We start from the raw sequence: 22,793 nt of genomic DNA on the forward strand, positions 1-22,793 counted from the left end.
ACATTTAAGAAAAACCCGCTGAGTTTCCAACAAAATGCAATATCCAACACGCTGTGCATATGACGAAACTTTTAAAATGTCCCAGCTCGAAGCAAACAGCACTATCGTTAAAACTATGTCCACGAAATTTCAATCTATCTCAGTCCGTAGCGTCCTCTATCGGGTGTTGCCAATGACTGGCGACGAGATGGCTTCTGACTTTTTGTAGCCTGTTTGGCCGGAAATCGTAGGCCGGGCAGATTGGACAGTGAATAACATTTATTTGTGTTAGTACAAGAGTCCCCACACAGTTTTAATTGGCTTGTCATATTGCCAAGACTGCGTCTTACATAGATCGTCATATTGCTAATGTCTACCTTGCATGCGCAATGAACTATGCAAATTTTTGACCTGCTCCGCCACAGGACGGAGATAATGTCTGAGCTCGGAGGGAGGTCAGCGGACCCTTCTCCCATTGCTAGAAAAAAAAATACTAGACTGGAGTTACGCATGTAAGTATTGTAAATGTAATTTCTATTTCTGGCACGATTTCGTCCTCCATCCATTCATAACATGCCCGTTTGTAAGCCGCACAGTGTAGGATGATATCGCTGATAATTGATTATTCTGTTGATGGTTCAACTTTCGCCAGTTTCGGTAGTGAAACTTTTATTCTGGCATGATCACAACACACACTGTACTCAGCCACTGTGATATGTGTGTGAGTTGTGACACAGCCACAGTCCGGACTGTGTTATAGCTTAACCCCGTTCCGTCTTAATCCAAACATCTAGCAACATATTTATATTACGATTACAATTTCAAAGGAGAGCAAAAGCCAGATTAACATAATATTCTTCCTGACCTTTTCGAGCCGGAGTTTAGCGTGAGCATGTTTTGTTTGGATGGTACTGTCAAAGCACACAAACGGGGCAGTCCCTTGGCCTTACTATAAATAACCATAAACACACAGGAAAACTAAGAAGGTTACGAGTCACAATTTGTCTTCACAATCTTGACAGTTTACAATTGGCATGAACAACATGCAGTTTGCTTTTTAAGACAACATACCGTTAGAGCTGGATTGTCCAACGTTAACTATGTGTCGCTTTTGCTTGAGTACATGTACCTATGGTCTATTAGACATTGCACCAAACAGTAATAGCTTCGCTAGCTTTGCTGAATTAAGTCGCAGCTACTGACAGTGTGTGAATTTTTATGATAGCAGTCGTGCCCAGTAGTGTAGAAATCGCAAGTGGGTAGTGCCCTTACCGAAATTTTAGGCCTCCCGCAAACTGTTACTGCAAATTTGCCGCAAGCTTTGCAGTAAATTTGCAGCAAACTATTTGCCGCAAATATGCGGGTGGTTCATTTTTCAGATGCAAATTAGGTTTCTTGTGAACTTGCTGCAAATATGCAGCAAACTCCCTGCCGCAACGTTGCTGCAAACTCTTTGCAGCAAATTTGCGGCACAATCCTTGCAGCAAACTTGCGGCAAATTAATTTGAATGTTACTGAAAATTTGCCGCAAACTCCATACAGCAAATTATTTTATTTGCGCTGACCAAATTTGTTTCTCGTGAAACTGGTATTTCAGAGTTTAGTTGGATAAAACACATCTTGTGTTGTCCACAGTCCGCCAAAATATAAATATTATTTATCCAACTAAACTCTGAAATACCAGTTTCACGAGAAACAATGGTCAGCGCAAATAAAGTTATTATAAACAAAAAGATGACAGAGAAAAAAAGGTTAAATTCAATTGTGGTACAATTTATTTTATATGCAATGTCATTTCATGCCACATAAGTGTCATGATCATGTCAAGATTTTCTTTTGACTTTAGAACTTTCATATAACATTTACATTACTGTCAAAGGCTGCGATTTGGCTTTCTGTTCTCTGAATTTCTTGTCCCTTTAGTGTACCAGCAATGGATTCTGAAAATATAAATCGTTCAGGGAAGAGTGTAAGTCTTTACCGTTTGACCAAACATTGTAAATTTCATGAAAGAAATCGATAATTATTTGAAAATGAGACAAAATCAAGTTGAAAAATTGAAGCAGAAAATGCATAAATATTCATGATTGAAATTAAATTAATAATGATTAAAATGTCCGACAGCGGACAACTCGCCGTATGTTGTTTACATACACGACGGCGACAATCTGCAAAAATCTCAGCACTTACTGTAGTGTAAGTAACTGTTGTGAAACGAAAGTGAATTCAGTATGAATCAGTACTCAACGAAAATTTATCTTTAGGTAAAGATTGCAATACAACGATTACAGAACATAATTATAGCGATCGATGTACAGACGAACGGTACATTGACTTACATTTCTGAACGGCTCGCAGACGCTGGACGATTCCTGGTCCGGTTGCAGGTCTCACCGTGCTGTGTGTAAATACCGCACTCAGAAAATATAGTCGGCATCTTTACTGCCGCTCGCGTTCACAAATTTAGAACTCCGCCTGTCCCTGGTACTGTATACACGTTTTTGCAACTATGTGATATCATTTGGCTGGCGATTCCATAGAAAGGTCATGAAATTGTCCACTAGAAAACTCCCTGCTCACAAGTACGCAGCCGACACTGGCCGATGGTACTAAACTCTAACTTCGCGCCGATCAAGCCTCATGACGATAACGGAAGTGCGATCTATAAATCATTACGCGATTGATAATGTAGTCCCGTTTTTAAATGCTGGAATTGACTCTACATCTGCACCAATCCGTTATATTTCATACTTAATATAGTATTTAATTTATTAGTTCAATGAAAATGGTTATTTTTATCATAGAAAGACTAAAAAGAGAGTAAAAATTCTTTCAGCACGAAGAATCAATATCAATGCGCGAACTGACCTTGATGAACCGTAACCGGAGAGTGTAACATGTCGGCTGCTCGCAGCTGATACGCAGGACATGTTGGACGTTGGTGAAGCGGCGCTTTGAATTTTCGTACAGCGACTCGGGATGGAGTGTAATCCTAAACCTCAAATTTGTGCTCGGCAATATAACTCTAACGCTGAAAACATGGACAAAAGCCTTTTACCTCGACCCATGTTATCAGAAGGCGAGATTTTGTCAGCGGCATCGATGGGACAGACTGTAAGCTGCAGTGCATTGTACGTACCGTATGTACTATATTGATGGATGAATGAATAGCTTGGAGCACAGCCACTACTCTGCTTGGAGGTAGTAGCGGAAATATTACTGTACAGATTTGCAGTAACAAAAGTCTACGACGTGTCCTTACAGACCATCATCAAGCGCACATTTCGTTCCAAACTGTTTGCATTTTGGTATCATTCGCAGAAAATACAGGGTGTAACTTGCAAGACAGACAAGTCCCTGTTTCAAAAATGTTTCCCTAAAAATTCAGTTTTCGATCCAACCATAATTTACCCAACCAGATTGTCAAAGGGTACTTTTATTACATCATGTCACTACAGTATATACTATAGATGCACTCTATATCCATGCAATGCTTTCACCAGCTTAACTGAAGCTGTCCATTATCTAGCATTACCAGTTATTATAATTTAAAAACTGGATTGTCTGTTATGAAATAAATGATTAATGAACATAAAATATAAATGAAAGATCAATTTTATGTTGCTCACACATGACTGGTCACGAAGTGCAACAGTACTCAGTGTGTAGTGTGTACTCCCTGGTAATGAAATAGTGGGAAATATGTCAATCATGTGTTGCTGCATATTTGCAGCAATAATCTGGTTTGCCGCAAATTTGCAGCAACTTAGTCGTTTACCGCGAATTTGCTGCAAACTGACTTAAGGGTTTGCAGGAGGGTCACATCTACCTGCAAACTTCTGCAACTCCTTCCTGCAAGCTATATGCTTGCTGCATATTTGCAGCAAACTTACGGCAAATTTGCAGTAGAAATAATTTTCGGTAAGGGTGTGTATACGATCATTGCTAGAATAGTTAAAGAAATTTGGACACGCCCAAATGCAGCTCCCAAGTGACAAACTCTGCGACTTGTACAAGTCAATCTCTTACAGCTACAGATTTGTATTGATGATAGAATGAACCCCATGACGAGATTGCAAGTGTACGTAGCCTACTTGGGTATTTGCATTGCATTGTGGCTTGCCGTTTACTCCAACAGTCCCTGCGCAAGCTAGATGCTCATGTCTGAACAGCAGATGAATTGGGATGAAGAAAATAGCCTGCTCAGAAAATTGTTTGTTTAATTAAAAATCTTAGATATTTTGCACAAATTTAACATACTTATACACTTCTTGTAACCGCCTTTTAGTTTTGCCTCCTGTAACCAAAATTTCCTACATCTCGGTGTGTTAAGCACTTGCACTGTCTTGCCATGGGGTTCAGTTAGGCAAAAAAAGAAAATTGTGCTGCTCTGATAACATGGTTTTCAAAATTAGGTAGGTAAGCAGGCAGGAATTTTTTGTTCCAAAATATTTTTCTTTTTAAATATGCATTTTTCAGGGGCTCAGTGTGATCAAACACTGGCCACAACATTTCCAGAAAAATGTATCATCCATATGAAAGACAAAAATACATAAAAGACATCCTCGTTCAAGCATAAATCAAATGCCAGGTAACAAACGCATGATTTTACGGGTTTTTTCTTTTTTTTACTTCCATGTTCACATAGCTCTAAAAAGTATAGGGTCAGCAGGTGAAAAATAGGGTAGGTTGGGATATCGGAACAGCACAATTTTTTTTTGGCCTTAGTATTAGGGACCGTCTCAGATTGTCGCAGAAGTTCAAGAAACGAAATTAATTTGTTTTGATCAAAACCCCCTCCCCCCTAAACGAAACTTCAGAAGTGCGAAATGTTTATGTCTGCCTGAGGGTGCAATGTTGCATTTTGCTATAGCTACTGAAGACGCATTCCCCATGCCACATTACAATTAAAGTAATCGATCAGATTTGACTACTAACAGGGCATTTTACGGCATAAAAGTTTCATTTTATTGTACTTTCCCTTTTGTATCTGTTCTTTGTCTCTGCGAACACGCTATTTGTACTTGGTAGGGGCGGTAAATAAGCAAGAAACTTTGACAAGGGGGACCAGCATGTTCAATCATATTAAAACGACTATGACCAGATGCATAACATGTGAGAATAAAGACATCAAGTGGTTAGAGCATACGCTTATAAATAGCACATTTAAAAAAATGATACTTTTGTCTTTGTTGAATTTGATGAGTGAAAGGTTTAGGATACAATGTTAGTATTGGTAAATTGTGTTTGGGGCACAAACAAGATGGAAACGGTTACAAATTTGTTGGCACAAGTGTGCAGTTTTTCTTTAATTTAAAATAAACACACGAAAACTTGTGATCACAAATAAAAGTGCGAAAGTGAAGTTCACTAATTGAATGGAGGTCAAACCCCCTCCCCCCTAAACGAATGAATTTCGCTTTTTGAACTTTTGCGACAATCTGAGACGGTCCCTTACATATGTTGCGACAATAAACACTATGCTTAGAACACTATGTTTCGTGTTTGATGATTGGCAAAATGGTATACATATCAAGTTCCCACTTTTTTAATCAGGTTTTGTGTATGATGTTTTTGAATTCTTATTGGCTAATTGTGCAATGTCTGTGGCTCTGATCGAGTAGTGTGCTGTTTACTTGTTTATGTCTACCAAAGTCTAGTGTACATGTAGGACAGGTCTCCATCAAGTCTTATTTTACAATAACATGTTATATAAAAATCACATTTTACTTGCATCAGAGCGCATCGGTATTTGCACTGCAGTGCAATACCAAAAACATGCCATAACCTTATGTCAATGAGCACTTGTAACCCAAACTACTTTTGTTTGTAAACAACCATAAAGAAACCAAAAGTGGTTGTCTGCAATTTGTAGTTCTTTGTAATTGTCTGCAATCTGCACTACTTTGCAAGAGAAATGTCGTTTAGCAAGAAATATTTCAAAGACGGTAGCTGTGACAAAGCTTACTTTGAATGAATTTTTGTTTTCAATTTTAACATATGTGATGATAACAGAAACCCATGGCAAGAGTGCAAGTTCCTCATACTTAGGGTATTTGTACCAGCACTTGCCGTGTATTCTGAAGCCATCCTAGAATGAACTACTACCGGTAGTACAAGCCCAGGTATATTCTGTTTTCACAGGGACAGCATAATAATTAAGCCCTCATGCAAATACCCTGAGTACATGTACATCACGCTTGCACTCTCTGGCCGTGGGGTTCTTCATATTATGTGATGTCAACATTGTGGGAAACTGTCCAATAACAAATACCAACTCATGTAGTAGTCAAAAAGTCATCAGTTGTATGGTGTGAGTTCAAATCCGATGAAAAATGTACTGAATTTTCTACCCCGTGTTGACAGCTTTGCTGGTGGATAGAATTGTTCCGGTGGCTGTCTTTCGCTAAGTTATGTGATGTATTCATTGCTTTGATAAAGTTTGTGATGTGTGATAGCAAGTATGTGAGTGCAAGCGCTTCATGAACTATACAGTGTGTGGAGAGAAAAATTGTAACAACTTAGCTCAGTCAGTGTGACTCTCTTTTAAGGGTGGGGATTACGCCAAATGGTTTTGACTGTGATTTCTTTGCTAGGTGACTGGGTGATGTACGTGATGATTCAAATCCGATTGAAAGAATTGTAAACAACCTTCAGTTTCCTTTACTTTCTCTGAGAAATTAAACATGAACTTCTGTGATCTTATTGTTTCTGCATGATGTTCAGTCAAAACACAGATAAAAAACAATTTGGTCGGTAAAAACTTTTGAGAATTTCAGACATACCATCTCTTCCATATATTCTTATTTCTCTACAGCTAAGAACTTTGTCATCACAATGGGTGGCTTTCCGAAGGAGATGTTTATTTCCACACCACCGGAGTCATACATGTGCAGTTTCTGTAATTTGATTGTGAGACATCCAGTGCAAGGTTCTTGCGGACACAGATACTGCGGTCTATGTGCAGAAGATGCACTCAAGTAAGGAATTTTACTCTGAGATTCAGATAATTTACCCAATGCCCTGCACATTTGTCTGACCGCATAAATTGTACATGGTTTAATCAGGTTTTCAGCTCTTTCTTCTTTGCACTCTCTGAAAGGACAACTCAGTATATTATACACTGCTTTAGAAGTAGGGAAGACAAACAGAGAGAAACAGTGAATTTTAACATCAGTCAGCTAGACATTGATGAACTTACAGGTTCTGGATTGTAGTTTGGTTCCTATTCTACAGATAAATACACGTGCATGAGTTATCTATGTTTCTTTGCTGCTGAGCTTTGTTCTCTGAATGTCCTTTCCTCAGCTTCAGTGATCTGTTCATCATTTCTCAGGTGCTGCATCAACCTTCAGAGAGTTAAATACCTGATAACCCTGAGAGAGTTATATGTATTTAACACTGAAGTTCCATTTTCATGGTTTTTTTATCCTCATTTGTCAAATTACACTGTTGGATCCATGTCACCACGATGTTTGACAGTGGATCAGTCATTGGTTTATCTTGCTGTTCATACTGTATAATTCACACAAAATGCATACTATACTTGTGTCATTAATATGTTTTGAAGGATAGGTATAATTAGTACAGCTGTTTGAGTTTTTACTTAAGTTTGATTCCAAGTGCTTTGCACTAATTCAAAATTCCAGCTAAACTTATAAATTACGGATAATCCATTTTTTGCTAATTACATGACATGTATTCCAATATCATCAACACAATATCTTAATAGGACTCTGAAAGCATACTCAGTGTGGTTGTGCATGAGCTCTGATCAAAAGTGTCTTTAAAAGTAAGAAAGAATTATCTGTAGTTTTGCTATACCGTACATCTTTCTACAGGAGAGGGTAATGAATGTCTTGGAGAATAAAGCACACTATCACAGCTTACTTAATTTATTAACCATTTGCTTGTTTGCTTGTTTGTTTGTTTGACTTGAAATGTACATATCAAACTAGTATTCCAGCAAAACCTGTATTCCGGAAAGACCTGCAGACTGCAATAACGTTTCTGCTGTTGCTTTTTTCCTCTCCAGATCTGGAAAACTTAAATGCCAGCCGTGCAGAGAAAGCGATGAGCATGACTTTATCCGTACCAAAGATGAGGTAATGCCCACATCTTTGTCATATTACTGTAATAGCTGGATACTCTTATTTTGACGAGTTGTGCCATGCACATGAACGAGTCAAAATGCAGACACATCAAAAGATTATGACGCGATATTAACTCAACTTTTTGTTTCAACCCCTTTATCATAATAATAATAATAATGGGTTCTTACATGTATATAGCACACATGAACATACATACTTTGGTTATTACTGTTTTCCTAGCAACACTGAGAAATTAGTGATTAAATTTACAGAAGTCTAGCTTGGTTGCTCCTCCTTTACTCATAGAAAGTTGGTTGCTTAGATTATTTTGCACTAGACGGAAAAAACATTCATGTGATGTGGCCGCATTTTTACTCATTGCTGCACAACTCCTCAAAATACAGACACATCACTCGAATATGACATGATATCAACCAACTTTCATGTAATAACCCCTAAAGATTGTATTAAAATCAATCATTTGGTAAAGGTACATGTATAATGCTTAATGCAACACTTCTTGTATTTTCCTCCGAATTCGATCACAAAGTTCAAAGTAGGACGAAAGTAATTGACGAGTAGTTACTTTTTCTGATATACGTGTATCTATTATAAAGGGGGCTATGAAATGGTCTGACACATGCACGCTAGGATCGTCGTTGCCCCTGGAGGCAGTATGTTCATTTTTCAGAACATAAATTGCATGCATTTGCTTGATTATAAACGAATAAAAGTGTGAAATTGGTACTTTCTATAAATTTATCTAGTCAACTTCTCTTGCCTGTCAGAAGATTTCCCCATGTTTGTGTATGCATGATATGCAGCCGATTGACCTCCGCTCAAGCGTGTCTTGTTTATGATAGTGAACACGGAGCTGGGCGGGTCTTATGCCAACTCAATCCAAGTAACGTTTAAGAAATTAGACCCTCAGCCAGTACACTTGATGTTAAAGCTCAACAACATGTTCCAAAAGAATAAATGACCTCAACATGTTTACACATTACAGGTAGATTTAACTTACATCACACTGAACAAAAAATACAGTCAGGACAAGTAAAGGAATGTTAATAAAACTGGCCATCTTCATGCAGTGTTGGCGAAATTTACAGTGGCACACACATCCACCCTGTAAAGGGAGCGTGTTTCCAGTCTAACAGCTGTGATAAGTCTAATGACGCAGCATCACTCGTGGGACTTACTGTCGTCTGTGTTAGTGGGTTCCATGTATACAGTGTTTGTATTCCTGATACCATGGTGGCAAGGTCAATTGAATAAGCCATTCATACATTTTGACTGACATGTCCTGTACAAAAAGGGGCCAATAAGTATATTTCTTTGCTTGCAGATTTTCCCCGACAGAGGTGCTGAACGTGACCTGCATAAATATGAAGTGCGGTGTCAAAGTCACTGTGATTGGTGTGGAAAACTTCAAGACTTTGAGGTAATACAGTACATAAAGCAAAACTTGATATAGTTATTGTTGGTTTCTTCAAACACAAGAAGATTCTTGCACTTTGTCATGAAATGTTATGTAAAAATACTTTTACAGCATTCTGGGTTTTTCATGTCTAAGGTTAACCAAACTCAATTTTTGTCGCCTAGTCAATTTTTTTTCAGACTTTTGCCAAAATTTTGATTAAAAAACTGTTGCCAATGAAATGTGATGTCCATTTGGTCCAAAGTTATCAAAAATATACAAAAAAATTCATAAAAATTGGTGAAATGTGGTACTTAATCATTTGATGGGAAAATTTACAGCACTCAAGGTGTGCTTGAAATTGGAACAGTTGACTGTCAGCTTGGCTGAAACTCAGGCAGCAACCATCACAGTAGGGCTCACTTATACATGTATTGAATATTAAATGTGTTTTTATATGTGAATACACAGTAATGCCTTAAATCTGTATTAGTGTGAATGTACTATATAAAGTATCCATACGACCTATTGCAAAGCAGTGTTTTTTATGTGGCAGCCGTCAGTATGAAGTTACAACCATTGCAGTTTCAAGTAAACTTTAAAACATCCAGCTGTCTGAACAGCCAACGTGTCTTCTGCATGAACTGCTGTGGTACATGCGTCCCATTGGATACTGTTTTTTGGTGAAATGTGAAGTAATCCTTTGGTTTGCAGCTCCAGATACTCGTGTGTGAACAGAGGTAATGGTGGCAGCCAGGCTAGACCTTTTGAGAACCTATGAGCCATACAACAGCTCGCTAGGTCCCCAAAACCTCATAGCCAAGCCATAAAGGTTACATCCTGTACGTTATGCACACTGTAAATAATCCTATGAAGTAACCTATTTTGAATTACAAAATCAAAAAACAGGCACTCAGGTAGAGAATAATCCAAGTTTTAGACTTCTTAAGTTGCTGTAAATAACGACAATTTACTGATCGTATAAACCTACCGAGCTGCTACACATTGCCAGCACAAGGGACTGTTTGATTGTGTTACACACATACATTCATGTATAGTGTTAAAGTGATTTGTGATATCAGTATTTCGTATGGAGAAATCACATAACAATGAATTGTTTATCTTTCAGGGACACTTCAGTGAAGGTGCTGAAATGCAAAGACTGCCACAGGTATGTTGAAATCCGTGTAATCGCATGCTTGTCCTTTGGTGTTTTGACAACATGTAAAGCATTATGACATGTCTGATGTCAAGATACATTTATCATATCAAAACAAAAGGCAGTTTCTAATGTTGTTGGCTGAAAATTACACTGTGAACCCTGAGCCACATCCAAACCCTAATGTACTTCCAGACGTGCCTTAGAAGGATTCAGCTATTTTCCCTGTTCACTGGGCATGTAAATGAGCTATTACATGTACACACGGCTATTCCAAATGAGGGACAAGTACTTGTATAAGTTCTGCTCATTTAAACCACTATCAAAACCAAAATATAAAGGAAACCCTGGCAGCTCATGTAATGACAAGCATCTGTGTAGACTTGCAGGCATGTCATCCAACCAGAATAACTTGCCATACTTATAAAATGCCTACTCGACATGATCACATGCTCTTTTTAACCACAAGATTACAAACAGTCCTTTGACTTGCAAGGTTTATGCAGACAATCATTTACTGTTGTATTCAGTAACATCAATATAAAGAGAGTAAAAATTATTTGTTTGCCATCTCAGACTTTCCTGTGTCCGTATCATGGAACTGTACATTATTACAGTATGTCACGATCTGCGCTGGACAACAGACACTAATCACTGAACAATAGTTTGTTTAGATGCATTAGATTTATATAATTTATTCATGTATGTTGATTATTGTGAAATCTAGAATACAGTAGTTTTCCAGTTTTTCTCACATATTTTGACTAAATCTGGATTAGAGTCTTTCAAAAACTAGTAAACTAAATTTACATGAAAAGACCATGCTCTATTTATAAGAGCATTAAGGCGATACCGAAGGATTAAAATTGCTAAGCAACACTTGCTAAGGGTAATTTCCAAAATCAATCAAAATGCAAATATTTCATGGTTTTCTTTGCATAATAAAGATTTACAGGACCATACGATTCCAAAAGACGCAAGTTTGTCGCGCGATTGGTCAGTGACGTCACACATATACAAATTTTCACGGCTCTACATTTGCACCAAACTTTCCAAAATTTCAGAATGTAACACATGAGATATCTGTTTAGAGCCCCTAGCATGGATTAGGTTATCTGTTCAAGTACAAACGATTTTTGAACAGGAAAATATCTAATGTGTCATTTTGTGAAATTTTGAAGGGTTTTACGGCGATATCTCATAAACGGTCCGGAATTTTTAGAAACGCATGCTTATCTATATTCTCATGTATGACTTCTAATAATCCTACCAAAAGTCCGCTAAATTGGTTGACAATTGAGAGAGTTGAAAGAATTTTAGCAGTTTCAAAACACCAGCAGTCGAAAATCCATAGAAAACAACGGAACGTAAGATTTTGCACGTGCAAAAGTGCGCGTTTGGAATGTTGCCAGGGATAGCAACCAACGCGCGCTTTGAATCCTTCGGTATCACCTTAAATGACAATTGAAGTAACACTGTGAGGCCCTAAGTAACGTTTCTGTTGTATTTGATATATTTGTGGGACAATTGTATTGCAATCAAGTTCTTCGTTTTGTTGTTGTCTACACATCATAAGTCTACTTTAACTTTGAACTCAGCGATTGACTACTGCAACTAAATTTGTTACGCCATAGTCCAATTTTATATTTTTGTACATGTACAATGATTGTTATAAATGTTATTTATTGTTACAAATTTTCTCATATGAAGGAATTTCAATATAAAAAAAACTAACTTTGTTGTTAACCCCTTGAGTGCCATAGTTTTTCCCACCAAAATTAAAGTGCAACATTTTACCAATTTTTAGCTACTATAGACTATAGTCTATAGAAGCTATTGGGATGGGTATCCGTCCGGCGTCCGGCGTCAGTCTGTATGTATGTATGTATGTATGTATGTCCGTTTGTGAGGCGTCCGTCCACTCAAATATCTTGAGAACCGCAGTAAATACTGATTTGATATTTGTTGTGTAGATGAAAAATATGATTTTGAGAAACTAGTTTTTTTAATTTTTTGATATTGTTGAAAATAGGCAAATTAATGCCAAAAAAGGTGTTTTTGGTAAAAAATCTTCTTCTTCATAACCGCTGGTCAGACAGCTTTGTTATTTGGTATACAGGTCCCTAGGGGTAACCCAACTTAGATTTGTTCAAATTGTGATGAAATATGCAAATGTGTATTTTTAAGGAATTTTTTTGTCATTTTGGTCAAAATTTTACTTACATTACATATGTAATTCTTGTACTGTATAAACCCTATCAATTCACCCAGAAAAAAATAATTAATATGATTTTAAATAATTGAATTAATTAGGAATCATCAAAGCCAAAATAATTTTAGCGTAGAATTATCAGAAAGTTCAACTTTTTTTGATAATTCATAGTGAAATGTTACCACTTGGAGGATTAAAACATGTAAAGGCAACTTTCCTGAATTCCAACTTTGACATATTCTGAACCGTCATTTATTGTACCCTGTATGTTATCTAAAAGAAATTGCTCAAAATAGTCAATAGAGATAGAGATAGAGATAGAGAAAGTTCTAATTTCCATTTATGGTTGACTTGGTAAGGATAAAATAAAATTACTTTTTGAGGAAAAAAATAGAGTGGTCAATTAAAAGAGTGGTCAAAGTGATAGGGTTTTTATGGTAAAGCCCATGGGCTGAAAGATTCCTCATGTGCTATTTATAGCAATTATGCAATCTGTGTAAACAGTGCAATGAAAGTTACATGATTCCTTATAATGCTTTTGATGACCTTGAACTTCTTAAGTTTCAAACATTTGTGTCTTCAGTGTGCTTTCTCTGAGTATGTACAGTCTCAACTTATTCAACAGAAAAAAATACAATGTTAATCAAAGATATCCACCTTCTTCATCAATACATGAGTCACAAAAGGTTATTCTCTACATAACACAGCAGAGCTCTGTCAGCTGTTGAGTTGCTTCTTCTTTCAAAACCGCTGGTCAGACAGCTTTAATATTTGGTGTACAAGTCCCTAGGATGACCTAAGTGAGATAATATCATACAGTCAGGAAATAGTTAATTTTGTATCCATGTCTATAGTAGCTTCAGGGACTTTGGCCCTATGTTTATAAATTTTCTGTAATTTCTTTGATAATTTTGAACAAAATGGACATCACATTTCATCAGCTACAGTTTTTTATCAAAATTCTGGCAAAAATTTGAAAAAAATTGACTGAGGTATATTTTTAAAAGCGATAAAAATTGACTTTGGTGCTCAAAGGGTTTATGTGTTGTAAATTTCTACATAAAAAAGTGGAATTCCCAAGTCTTTCAAAGTTACTTTTGTCAGTACCCAGAGAAGTTTGTGTTGTTCGACCGGGTAATAGACAGTCGACAGTCCTTCATTATACCTTCTTTGCCTAGAACATATACATGTACATGTAGCTAGTATAGTAGATGCCATGGAGTATGCTTGTCACACAACCGATTGCCGAAAGTTCAAAGTGCAGGCCACAGTGACATTCTAATACTGTTCCAACATACTGCTAATCTGAGATTACATGTTGCACAAACAGTAACTTGTGTTTATAACAGGGAAGCAACACCCAAGGACCGAGGGAAATGTCTTCAGATAACGTAGGTGTAAAATTGGCGAAAGAGTTCAAGAACACAGAGAGCAGGGTGGATGACATGCATACGCATCTATTAAAAGTTGAAGAATCAGTGCGTCAATTGGGAGAGAAAGTAGCAGCTCTTATCCAAATGTTGGAAACATTTACACGTCAAGTACAACAGATGCAATCAGAGGGAAGAGAACAGGAACAGATGATTCAGCGACTGGAGGAACAGATCAGAGCCCGAGACCGAATCATAGCAATGCAAGATGCAGCCCTTGCCGAACGGGATCTGCGCATTCAATCACTGGAACAAACTTCCTACAATGGAGTCCTTGTGTGGAAGATCAGCAACTTCTCCAAGAAACAACAAGACGCTATCTCTGGAGGAACCACATCAGTGTACTCCCCTTGCTTCTTCACAAGTCGCCGTGGTTACAAGATGTGTGCCAGGATCTATCTGAATGGTGATGGTATGGGAAAAGGAAACCACATCTCTTTGTTTTTTGTCGTCATGAAGGGTCCCTTTGATGCCTTGCTGAGATGGCCTTTCAGGCAAAAGGTATGTACTTTTTTTTGTCAGTTTTTGACAGTCTTTCGATTCACATGGTGCAGTGTGAAGAGAAGTTATGTTATCTCTAAGACATGTTGAATACCAAGTACACGTATTTGGTAAGTCAATTTAACCCTCAACCCGTGTCAGTTCAGCAGCTACAACAGCTCTATCAAAGGTATGCTTGCTTTGATCACTAGACTGATACGGGGTATTTCCACATGCTGTACAAAGTGTCAGGAACATGAGGCGGTAAAATGAGGAAAAAAATCTTGAAAAAATTGTCAAAATTTAAAGTTGTTTTAAATCTTTCTTTTTTGTTGGGGGGGGGAGGAGGGGAAGGGGTGAAAATGACCTGTGTAGGATTATAATCTACAGTATACTAGTACATATATTTGTATTCATTGTGTATTCACACACACACTCACACACATATCTGAACTATCAAGTAAATTTTGACAGTTCTCATACTTGTTGTGGAATGATGGCATGTGATTAGCAAAGCATGTCTTGAAGGTAGTGTGTCCTATGTACACCTTACCTTATTGACTCCTGTTGAGACTTTTGGCCATGTAATTGACACTTCTGGCTTGACTGTCAAGCAAATGTGTGTATGTATGTTTATATGAATATGTATTGCTATATACTAACTTAGAAAACTTGCTACCATCATCATGTAAACAGCTGCCGTTATCATTCTACTATCTACAAACTTAACATTATCAACAGAAAAATATCTAAGAAATTGGTACCTAGATATATTGGCAAACATTTAACATGCATACATACATTTATGCACTGGGTAACTTCTTCCATTATTTAATTTTTGATGACAGGTAGAAATTACTCCCTGTGCTCTCCCTGGCCTTTCGAAATTGTTAGTAAATTTACGAATTGGGTTCAAAAAATATTAGTAAGCACAAATTATGTTATTCCGAACCCACCAACTTTCAACAAGCACTTCTGGTACTCAATAGGTTATTTTAAGGGGATAGAAATGATGAATGATTTCAATGAAGATTCATTATAGACAAAAGAAAATGAAAAATCCCTTTTAGTTTTTTTGACAATGAACACTCATATTTTGATACGCATTTTCAAAAGATTTATTGAATAACACAGTACATCATGGGTCATGAATGCTTGTAACATTGAAATTTCTTCCTTTTCTCAATAAAGTGTGTAATTTTGGTCAACGGCCAATGAATGTTATTCAATTACTCTATTACACAACATAACATGTTCAAGTATATTGTGACACAAATCATAACTCCCTTTGTGTGTGTAGTCAGTGGTTGATGATTATATATATTAATTTATGAAGCGGTCATTAATATCATCAAATATTATCAGTGTTTGCACAAGTTTTAGATGCTAGAAAATCTGTCCCCTGTTTTTCATATTTGGAAAGCTCTGTTACTTTGAAAGTATGCACGTCATCCATAGGTACTAGGTGGTGCCTCTATAGCTGCAGTCATTATGCCATGTTCATCTCTAAAATTCTTTTTAAACAACCACTGATCAGAACATTTGGCAGTCTGTGGTTTCGCACAAATTTTGTCTCATCTCAATCAATTTAAGTACGCAAACTGAGACTGGTGATCCTGCTAATGTTTTCTTAGAGACAGTTACACTTTAAAACGCTGCAGATGATAGTCATTTATTTTTTTTGTCTGGATAAACTTTTTGGTCATGGGACTGTGCACAGCATTTTCTCTGGATCATAGAAAACTATCAGCATTCATAACATTTGCTGAGACAGTTTCTTGTAAAATATTTTGAAGGAAACCTATTAAAATTGGCACGCTGACTGAAAAATTCAATTTTCAGATCGTCAAATGACAAATCTATGACATCTAAGATTTCCGGCTCGCTTCCACCTCCATGCACAGAAAAAACACTTAATGTTCAACCATGCGCGGTCCGGACTGCAGTTCTTCTGTACAGTCTGTAGTTCGACTGTCTTTCAGGCTGACTGTTCTTGATCTCTTCTAGCTCGCGGTTCATCGTTTCGTATTTTTTTCATATCAGTTGCTGTTTTTATGCCCAACTTTCTTTCCCAACTGGATACTATCAATCCAAAGTATTTGTAACTGCCCGCTTCCCTCGATCCGCTTCAACAGTCCATTCGGAAAGTTGACAGCATGTGAGTGTTTGGGTGTCTCGAAACTACCGTAATGGAGTGGTAATGCATGACACACCACCATGAGATTACAAGACCCGGGGATCTTGAAACCTATTCGCGCATGCTCATGTTATCACAGGTCAAAGTCCAAAGCCAGCTATCACCATGTGTCGATGCGCCCATGATAGGGGCAGCGTAGGTTTTGAAAGACGAGATATGACAGTATTTCCCCAGAATTCACAATCTTGACCGAAAATCAGGCTTCAAAATAACAAAATCGTTCGTAAATGGCCGATCGGGCATTCATTTTTTTTCGTAAATTTTCATTTTTGTTCGTAATTTACGAAAGTTACGAGTGACAGCACAGACTCCATTGAAACAAGCTACTTGATAGCAGATAGCTGACAACTGTTTGCTATAGCAGGATTTAGCCTATATTAGAGCAAAATAAGTCACTTCTCATTTGAACCATAAATCTGAACAAAATAATTTGAATATACCACCCTAGCTTGTCGTCAGATAATCATGTTTCTGACATTCTGATTGTACTTGTAGGTGACTTTCATGGTGCTGGACCAGAACAACCGTGAGCATATTATCGACGCCTTCCGCCCTGATCCAACTTCCAGTTCATTCCAACGGCCGACCTCTGACATGAATATTGCTTCTGGATGTCCTCTGTTTATGCCAATATCTCAAGTTGACAGCGCTCATCATGCTTACGTCAAAGATGATGTCATGTTCATCAAGATCATTGTTGACACCTCAGATCTTGAGCAAGACTAAGGAACCAACCATTGAAAGGTAAACTTTTGTGTATAGATTTAGAGTTCACTAGTTAGCATTTGGGATTTCAGTTGGCATTTTATACTGCCTCATACGCTCAAGTTGCTCATGTAAGTTGCTTGGATGAGATAAGCACAACATACAGATAGCCACAAACAGAAATCTGTTGCTGTGGACAGTTGTTTGGAATGAGACAGACCCTTACCATTTCACAATGTTCTTTCATGCAAAGCAATTCATATGAATCTTGTTTGTCATAACAATTGAAAAATGCTTCTATCATGGTCATTGTTTTCACATTCAATGACAGAAAATTTAAATTACTGTTCCTTTTTCCATAAAAAAAAATGATGGCTGTATATGAACAAACTTCTAGCGTAAGGTGACCATTAGAGAGCTGGAAGTGTCATCAATATTAAGATATGCAAATGAAAATGCGAAGGGAGCTTATTTGAAATGAGTGCTTTGAAAGTGTTAATAAATTTGTACTCATACTTTTATTGGTATGCTCATTCCTTACAATTATGACAGTACCCAGGTATGCATGTCTGTGCTGAAAAGTTGAAGACTGGGTGTGCATGGACTTGGTTGTGGGGCCATAGCAATGAAAAATTGTGGTTGAAAAACAGTGAATTTGTTGAATCTGAATGCACCTAGAAGTCGAAATACTGAAACCTGGTAACTCAAAGCAAGTCAATATTCACACAATTCTCAGACAAAATTTGGTTGAAAAAATGGTATCAGACAGTGACTTTCCAGATGACCCAATTGTAATTGTCATTTTCTATTCGTTCCTTGAACTTTGTAAATTATTTATTTACCAGAAATGATACCAATTATTGTGCTTGTTTTGATGGCTAGTTTGTCGTTGGATCATTCTAACTTATCAGTTATATGTCATTTCATCTTAAGGTCATTTTCATATTGATATTCCAGAACAACCATGACCATATCATCAGTTTGTTCCATCTTGACCGCATCCAGCCAGTTCCTTCCGGCATCCAACCTTCTGAGATGGATATTGTATCATTCAAGATGTCGTCTCTTCTTCTCTTCTTTACCGACATCACAGTCTGGTAACAATGGTCTGTCGCAGGGGAAAATTTACGTCATAGATCATTGTTGCCATTTCACTCCTGCACAAGAGTGTGGTACAAGTGTTTAATCTGTACAGATTTGTGTGTGTTTACCAATATGCATTGACTACAGCATTTTAATCGACATACTGAAGGTTTGCGTGTGTGGATTTACAGTATGTATGTACTATTAGTTACAAAGCATTGTGAGGTAGTTCGCTCTTCAATAATGAAAGACTTAAAACTTTTGCACATGCTTTCAATCATTCTCTTTCAAAATCAAGAAAAAACACTAAGGGTGCTCGTGCAAATTTTGGTGCCAAGAAACAAATCAGCCAATATTACATCCATGAAAAATGAAATCGCCACTTTGCAGAAAACTAAACTGATTAAAACTTTACTTACAGTATAAGCTTCAAAATGAGCCCCCACACAGTGGTAGGCCAAAAGAATATTGTGAAGTTTTAGAGTCTGAATATCTGTTCCCAAGGTTCATGCTACCTTAACACACACACTGCACTTTTTAGTTCTTTAAAGAGTCGAAAAGATACTACTTGCGCGCAAGGTGCACATATGGCATATTCAGATAGAATTTTTGCATTTTTGACAATTATCTGCCATGAGACACAGACCCTTGCCATATGCATGTGGCATCCCTCAAGATTGAAATACCAGCCCTCCAGATTACTTGAAACCCAACTGGCACATCCAGTAACCTTGGAATGAAATTGAAAAGTCACCATTCCAAGGAATGTAGTTGTCAGTGTTACTTATTGCAGTGAAAGGCCTCCAGTCAATTCAGAAAAATCAATTATAAAAAGGATTCTGCGGTACAATGACACAACTTACTTTTACACACTGCCTTCCGTGTAATGGAATTTCCAAAGCGAAACTATTACTGCCTTACAAACTCCTGTATCTTTACTTCTTATGTATGTTGTTGTTTAAACATACTGTTAACTGCTTAACTATGACTGTCACAGAAAGAACATGTGTTGAATTTCTGCAGCAAGGAATTATGTTTCCCTCTCAACTGTGGTGACACATATGGAAAGGGCTGTTGTCTTCCATTCAATATTACTTATACAAACATTGTACTGTACACCACCAGTATACTGTTTATTTATACAGAACTACTGTCTCCTTTCGTACACATTTAGAAGTTAGTCCAGCAAGGGGAAACTCATGAATTTTGAAGACCTAGTAACTGTAACTTTTGATAGCTTTAAATGTGTAGATTTGTTCGTTGTTTCTCTAAAGCTTGTTGAAACCTCCAGTACATTGTATTTCAACTCATCAACATAGCTTGTAATATGTATTGGATTCATCGTTATAAGATGGCAATCTAAGTTTAAGTTGTAATCAACGGTCAGGATGAGCAAATCATTTTCTGGTTCATTAGCCAAAGGGTTATTAACAGCATAAAATAATTAGCCAGACCGCAATTTTGAACTAACTCACTGGGCAACACTTTAGCATAGACCCTAAAAACGGAGGGTCTATGATTTTGGTTACCAGCTGGATAATTCATGTCCATTGAGCAAGAGGAAGCAAGGACCTTCTAGCTTGGTGATAAAAACTTCAAGCTCAACCATACAAACTACAAAACTAGCCCCCCAAAAAGCTATTAGCCTAGCCCAACCATAAAACCTACTAGCCTAGCTCCAGCTTAACAATAAAAAATACAAGTTTAGTCCAAAAAAGACATGTATTAGCCTAGCCAAACCATAAAAATTACTAGCCTGCCCCAACCATAAAAACTAGACCATGAGCTTTGGGCCAGTATGAAATTTGCTCACACCTGACATTTTCAGCAATGCTGACGACAGTTCTCCAGACAAACTGTGTTGAAAAGCCACATACTTGCATTTTCACTATTTGTTGGAAGTGAACCGAGAAATTTCAAATAATCATGGAACAACAAACCAAAAAATATTCAAGAATTACAGTTACTAGGACGTCCATATACCGGTATTAAGAGAATATCATTTCTGCTAAAGAGTACAAAAAAGCCACAGTTTGCAAACATTTCAGTAATCCATATAACATTATAGTGAGTTTACTGACCCTCTGAGAAGGAGTTTTGAACGATAGAATTTGTATTAGCAAACTGAAATATCCAGCAAACTGTAATACAAAGAGAGTACAAGAGAAAGTATGTGCGGGGGTCCTTTACAATTTCACCCCAAAACTTGGTACATTCCAGTATTTTTCAATAAAGTGGGTGGGACTTTATACAGGGAAATGGATGAAAGGGTTAACAGTTGGCCACAATATCATCTTTGGGAGCATTTGTATTATTGGCATTGACATTCAAAAAAGCGGCTTCAACTACTTTGATTCATCATGGATTTTTTTTATATTATGTTACCAGCAAATTCTAAATTTCTTCCATGGTAAAGTCTTCTAAAATTTTATCTTTGAAAGAAGATAAAGTTTATGTTTCATTTTTTTGGGGTAATTTGTCTGTGGGGTGAGGGTGTCATGCTACACCAACATTAGTCATGTTTTCAACAATGAAGAAAAGTTAACTTGCATCTCAGGTTTATATACAAAACCCAATAATAACTCTTTCTCAGAGCCCATGGCATCAAAACTTAAAGCCTCTCACCCAGCAGTTTTGTACATAGTGCTCGGGTTGAGGCTGCTCCTCCATATGGTGCAGTGACTTATAGATAATTTCCAAATTGTATCTGCTATTGCAATGTAGGAGTTTGAATGCCATTGTTGGTTACGCGGTATTAAGCCAACCGTTGTTACTACTGCTGTAGATTTATCAGAACAATTTGCATCAAGTTGCTTCAAAATATGTACCATGACATGAAAACTTGCTTGCACTGTACTTGAAACTCATACATTCTGACTCACCGTTCACAATCTTTGGTACTGTAGTTTCTATGTCACAATATTAACTCACCTACATGTGCAGATTTTACCATGATGGCAATCTTTCTGACAGAAAATCAAATTTTGTTTCTAAGTGCATTAACTTAGATTGATTTTAATGTAACGGGCATTCATCAAGAGAACTCTTTTGTGAGTCCAGTGTGACTCTAAAAAGTTCATATGCAACAATTTATCACAGGTGTTATTGTATTATTGAATATGGTTTTCAGTGCTGTAAAGATTTGATTTGAATTAATTTTAATATGCCTGGCCAGCCATCCATCAAGAGAACTCTTTTATGAGTCCAGTGTGACTTTAAAAAGTTCATATGCAACAATTTATCACGGGTGTAATTGTAATATCCAATTATGGTTTTCAGTGCTGTAAATGATTTAATATGAATTAATTTTAATTTGTCAGCATCCATCAAGAGAACTCTTTTGTGAGTCCAGTGTGACTTTAAAAAGTTCACATCCCACAATTTTTGTAATATTCAATATGTATTTTAGTGCTCTTAAATAATTTCGTTTGAATTTTTAACTTGCCAGGCCATCCATCAAGAGAACTCTTTTGTGAGTCCAGTGTGACTTTAAAAAGTTCACATGCAACAATTTACCATGGGTGTAATTGTAATGTCCAATATGTTTTTCAGTGCTGTAATGATTTAATTTTAATCAACTTTAATTTGCCAGGTCATCCATCAAGAGAACTCTTTTGTGAGTCCAGTGTGACTTTAAAAAGTTCACATACAACAATTTACCACGGATGTAATTGTATTATCCAATACATATGGTATTTAATGCTGTAAATGATTTAATTATATGTGTTAACTTGCCAGGTCATCCATCAAGAGAACTCTTTTGTGAGTCCAGTGTGACTTTAAAAAGTTCACATGCAACATTTTTACGGGTATAGCGGATATGTATGTATATATATGTAGTACAGCATATTTATCAAAGAATGTCACACACTTTAACTGATTATTCTATTACTGCTGGCAATAATAGAACTTTTTTCAGATCCAGTGTGACTCTAAAAGTTCTATTTATCTATAAAACTGCCTTTTTCACTTTTATTATATGTAGTAAAAATATTCCTTCAAACTTATATTGCTTGCGTTGTCATCTGTTTTTTGACG

The 22,793-nt window shown here is 36.9% G+C and overlaps 1 protein-coding gene across 1 annotated transcript; it reads left to right on the plus strand.

The window, feature by feature from the left end:
- The first annotated feature begins 417 nt into the window (after positions 1-417).
- Positions 418-22,762, plus strand: LOC139138810 (TNF receptor-associated factor 2-like). The gene is made up of 8 exons (XM_070707346.1): positions 418-491; positions 6,797-6,959; positions 8,015-8,084; positions 9,418-9,513; positions 10,619-10,660; positions 14,210-14,791; positions 17,463-17,711; positions 18,630-22,762. The coding sequence occupies exons 2-7, from the start codon at positions 6,817-6,819 to the stop codon at positions 17,691-17,693; spliced, it is 1,164 nt and encodes a 387-aa protein (XP_070563447.1). The 5' UTR covers positions 418-491; positions 6,797-6,816; the 3' UTR covers positions 17,694-17,711; positions 18,630-22,762.
- The last annotated feature ends 31 nt before the right edge of the window (positions 22,763-22,793 follow it).

Source organism: Ptychodera flava, chromosome 8 (genome assembly GCF_041260155.1).
Source record: "Ptychodera flava strain L36383 chromosome 8, AS_Pfla_20210202, whole genome shotgun sequence".
NCBI classification, from domain to species: Eukaryota; Metazoa; Hemichordata; class Enteropneusta; family Ptychoderidae; genus Ptychodera; species Ptychodera flava.

What these genes read in the sequence shown, in the direction of transcription:
- LOC139138810 (XM_070707346.1), top strand. Translation starts at nt 6,817, where the DNA reads ATGGGTGGCTTTCCGAAGGAGATGTTTATTTCCACACCACCGGAGTCA. An exon ending in TGTGCAGAAGATGCACTCAA is followed by an intron (nt 6,960 to 8,014) that starts GTAAGGAATTTT and finishes TTTCCTCTCCAG; the next exon opens with ATCTGGAAAACTTAAATGCC. An exon ending in GAAAACTTCAAGACTTTGAG is followed by an intron (nt 9,514 to 10,618) that starts GTAATACAGTAC and finishes TTTATCTTTCAG; the next exon opens with GGACACTTCAGTGAAGGTGC.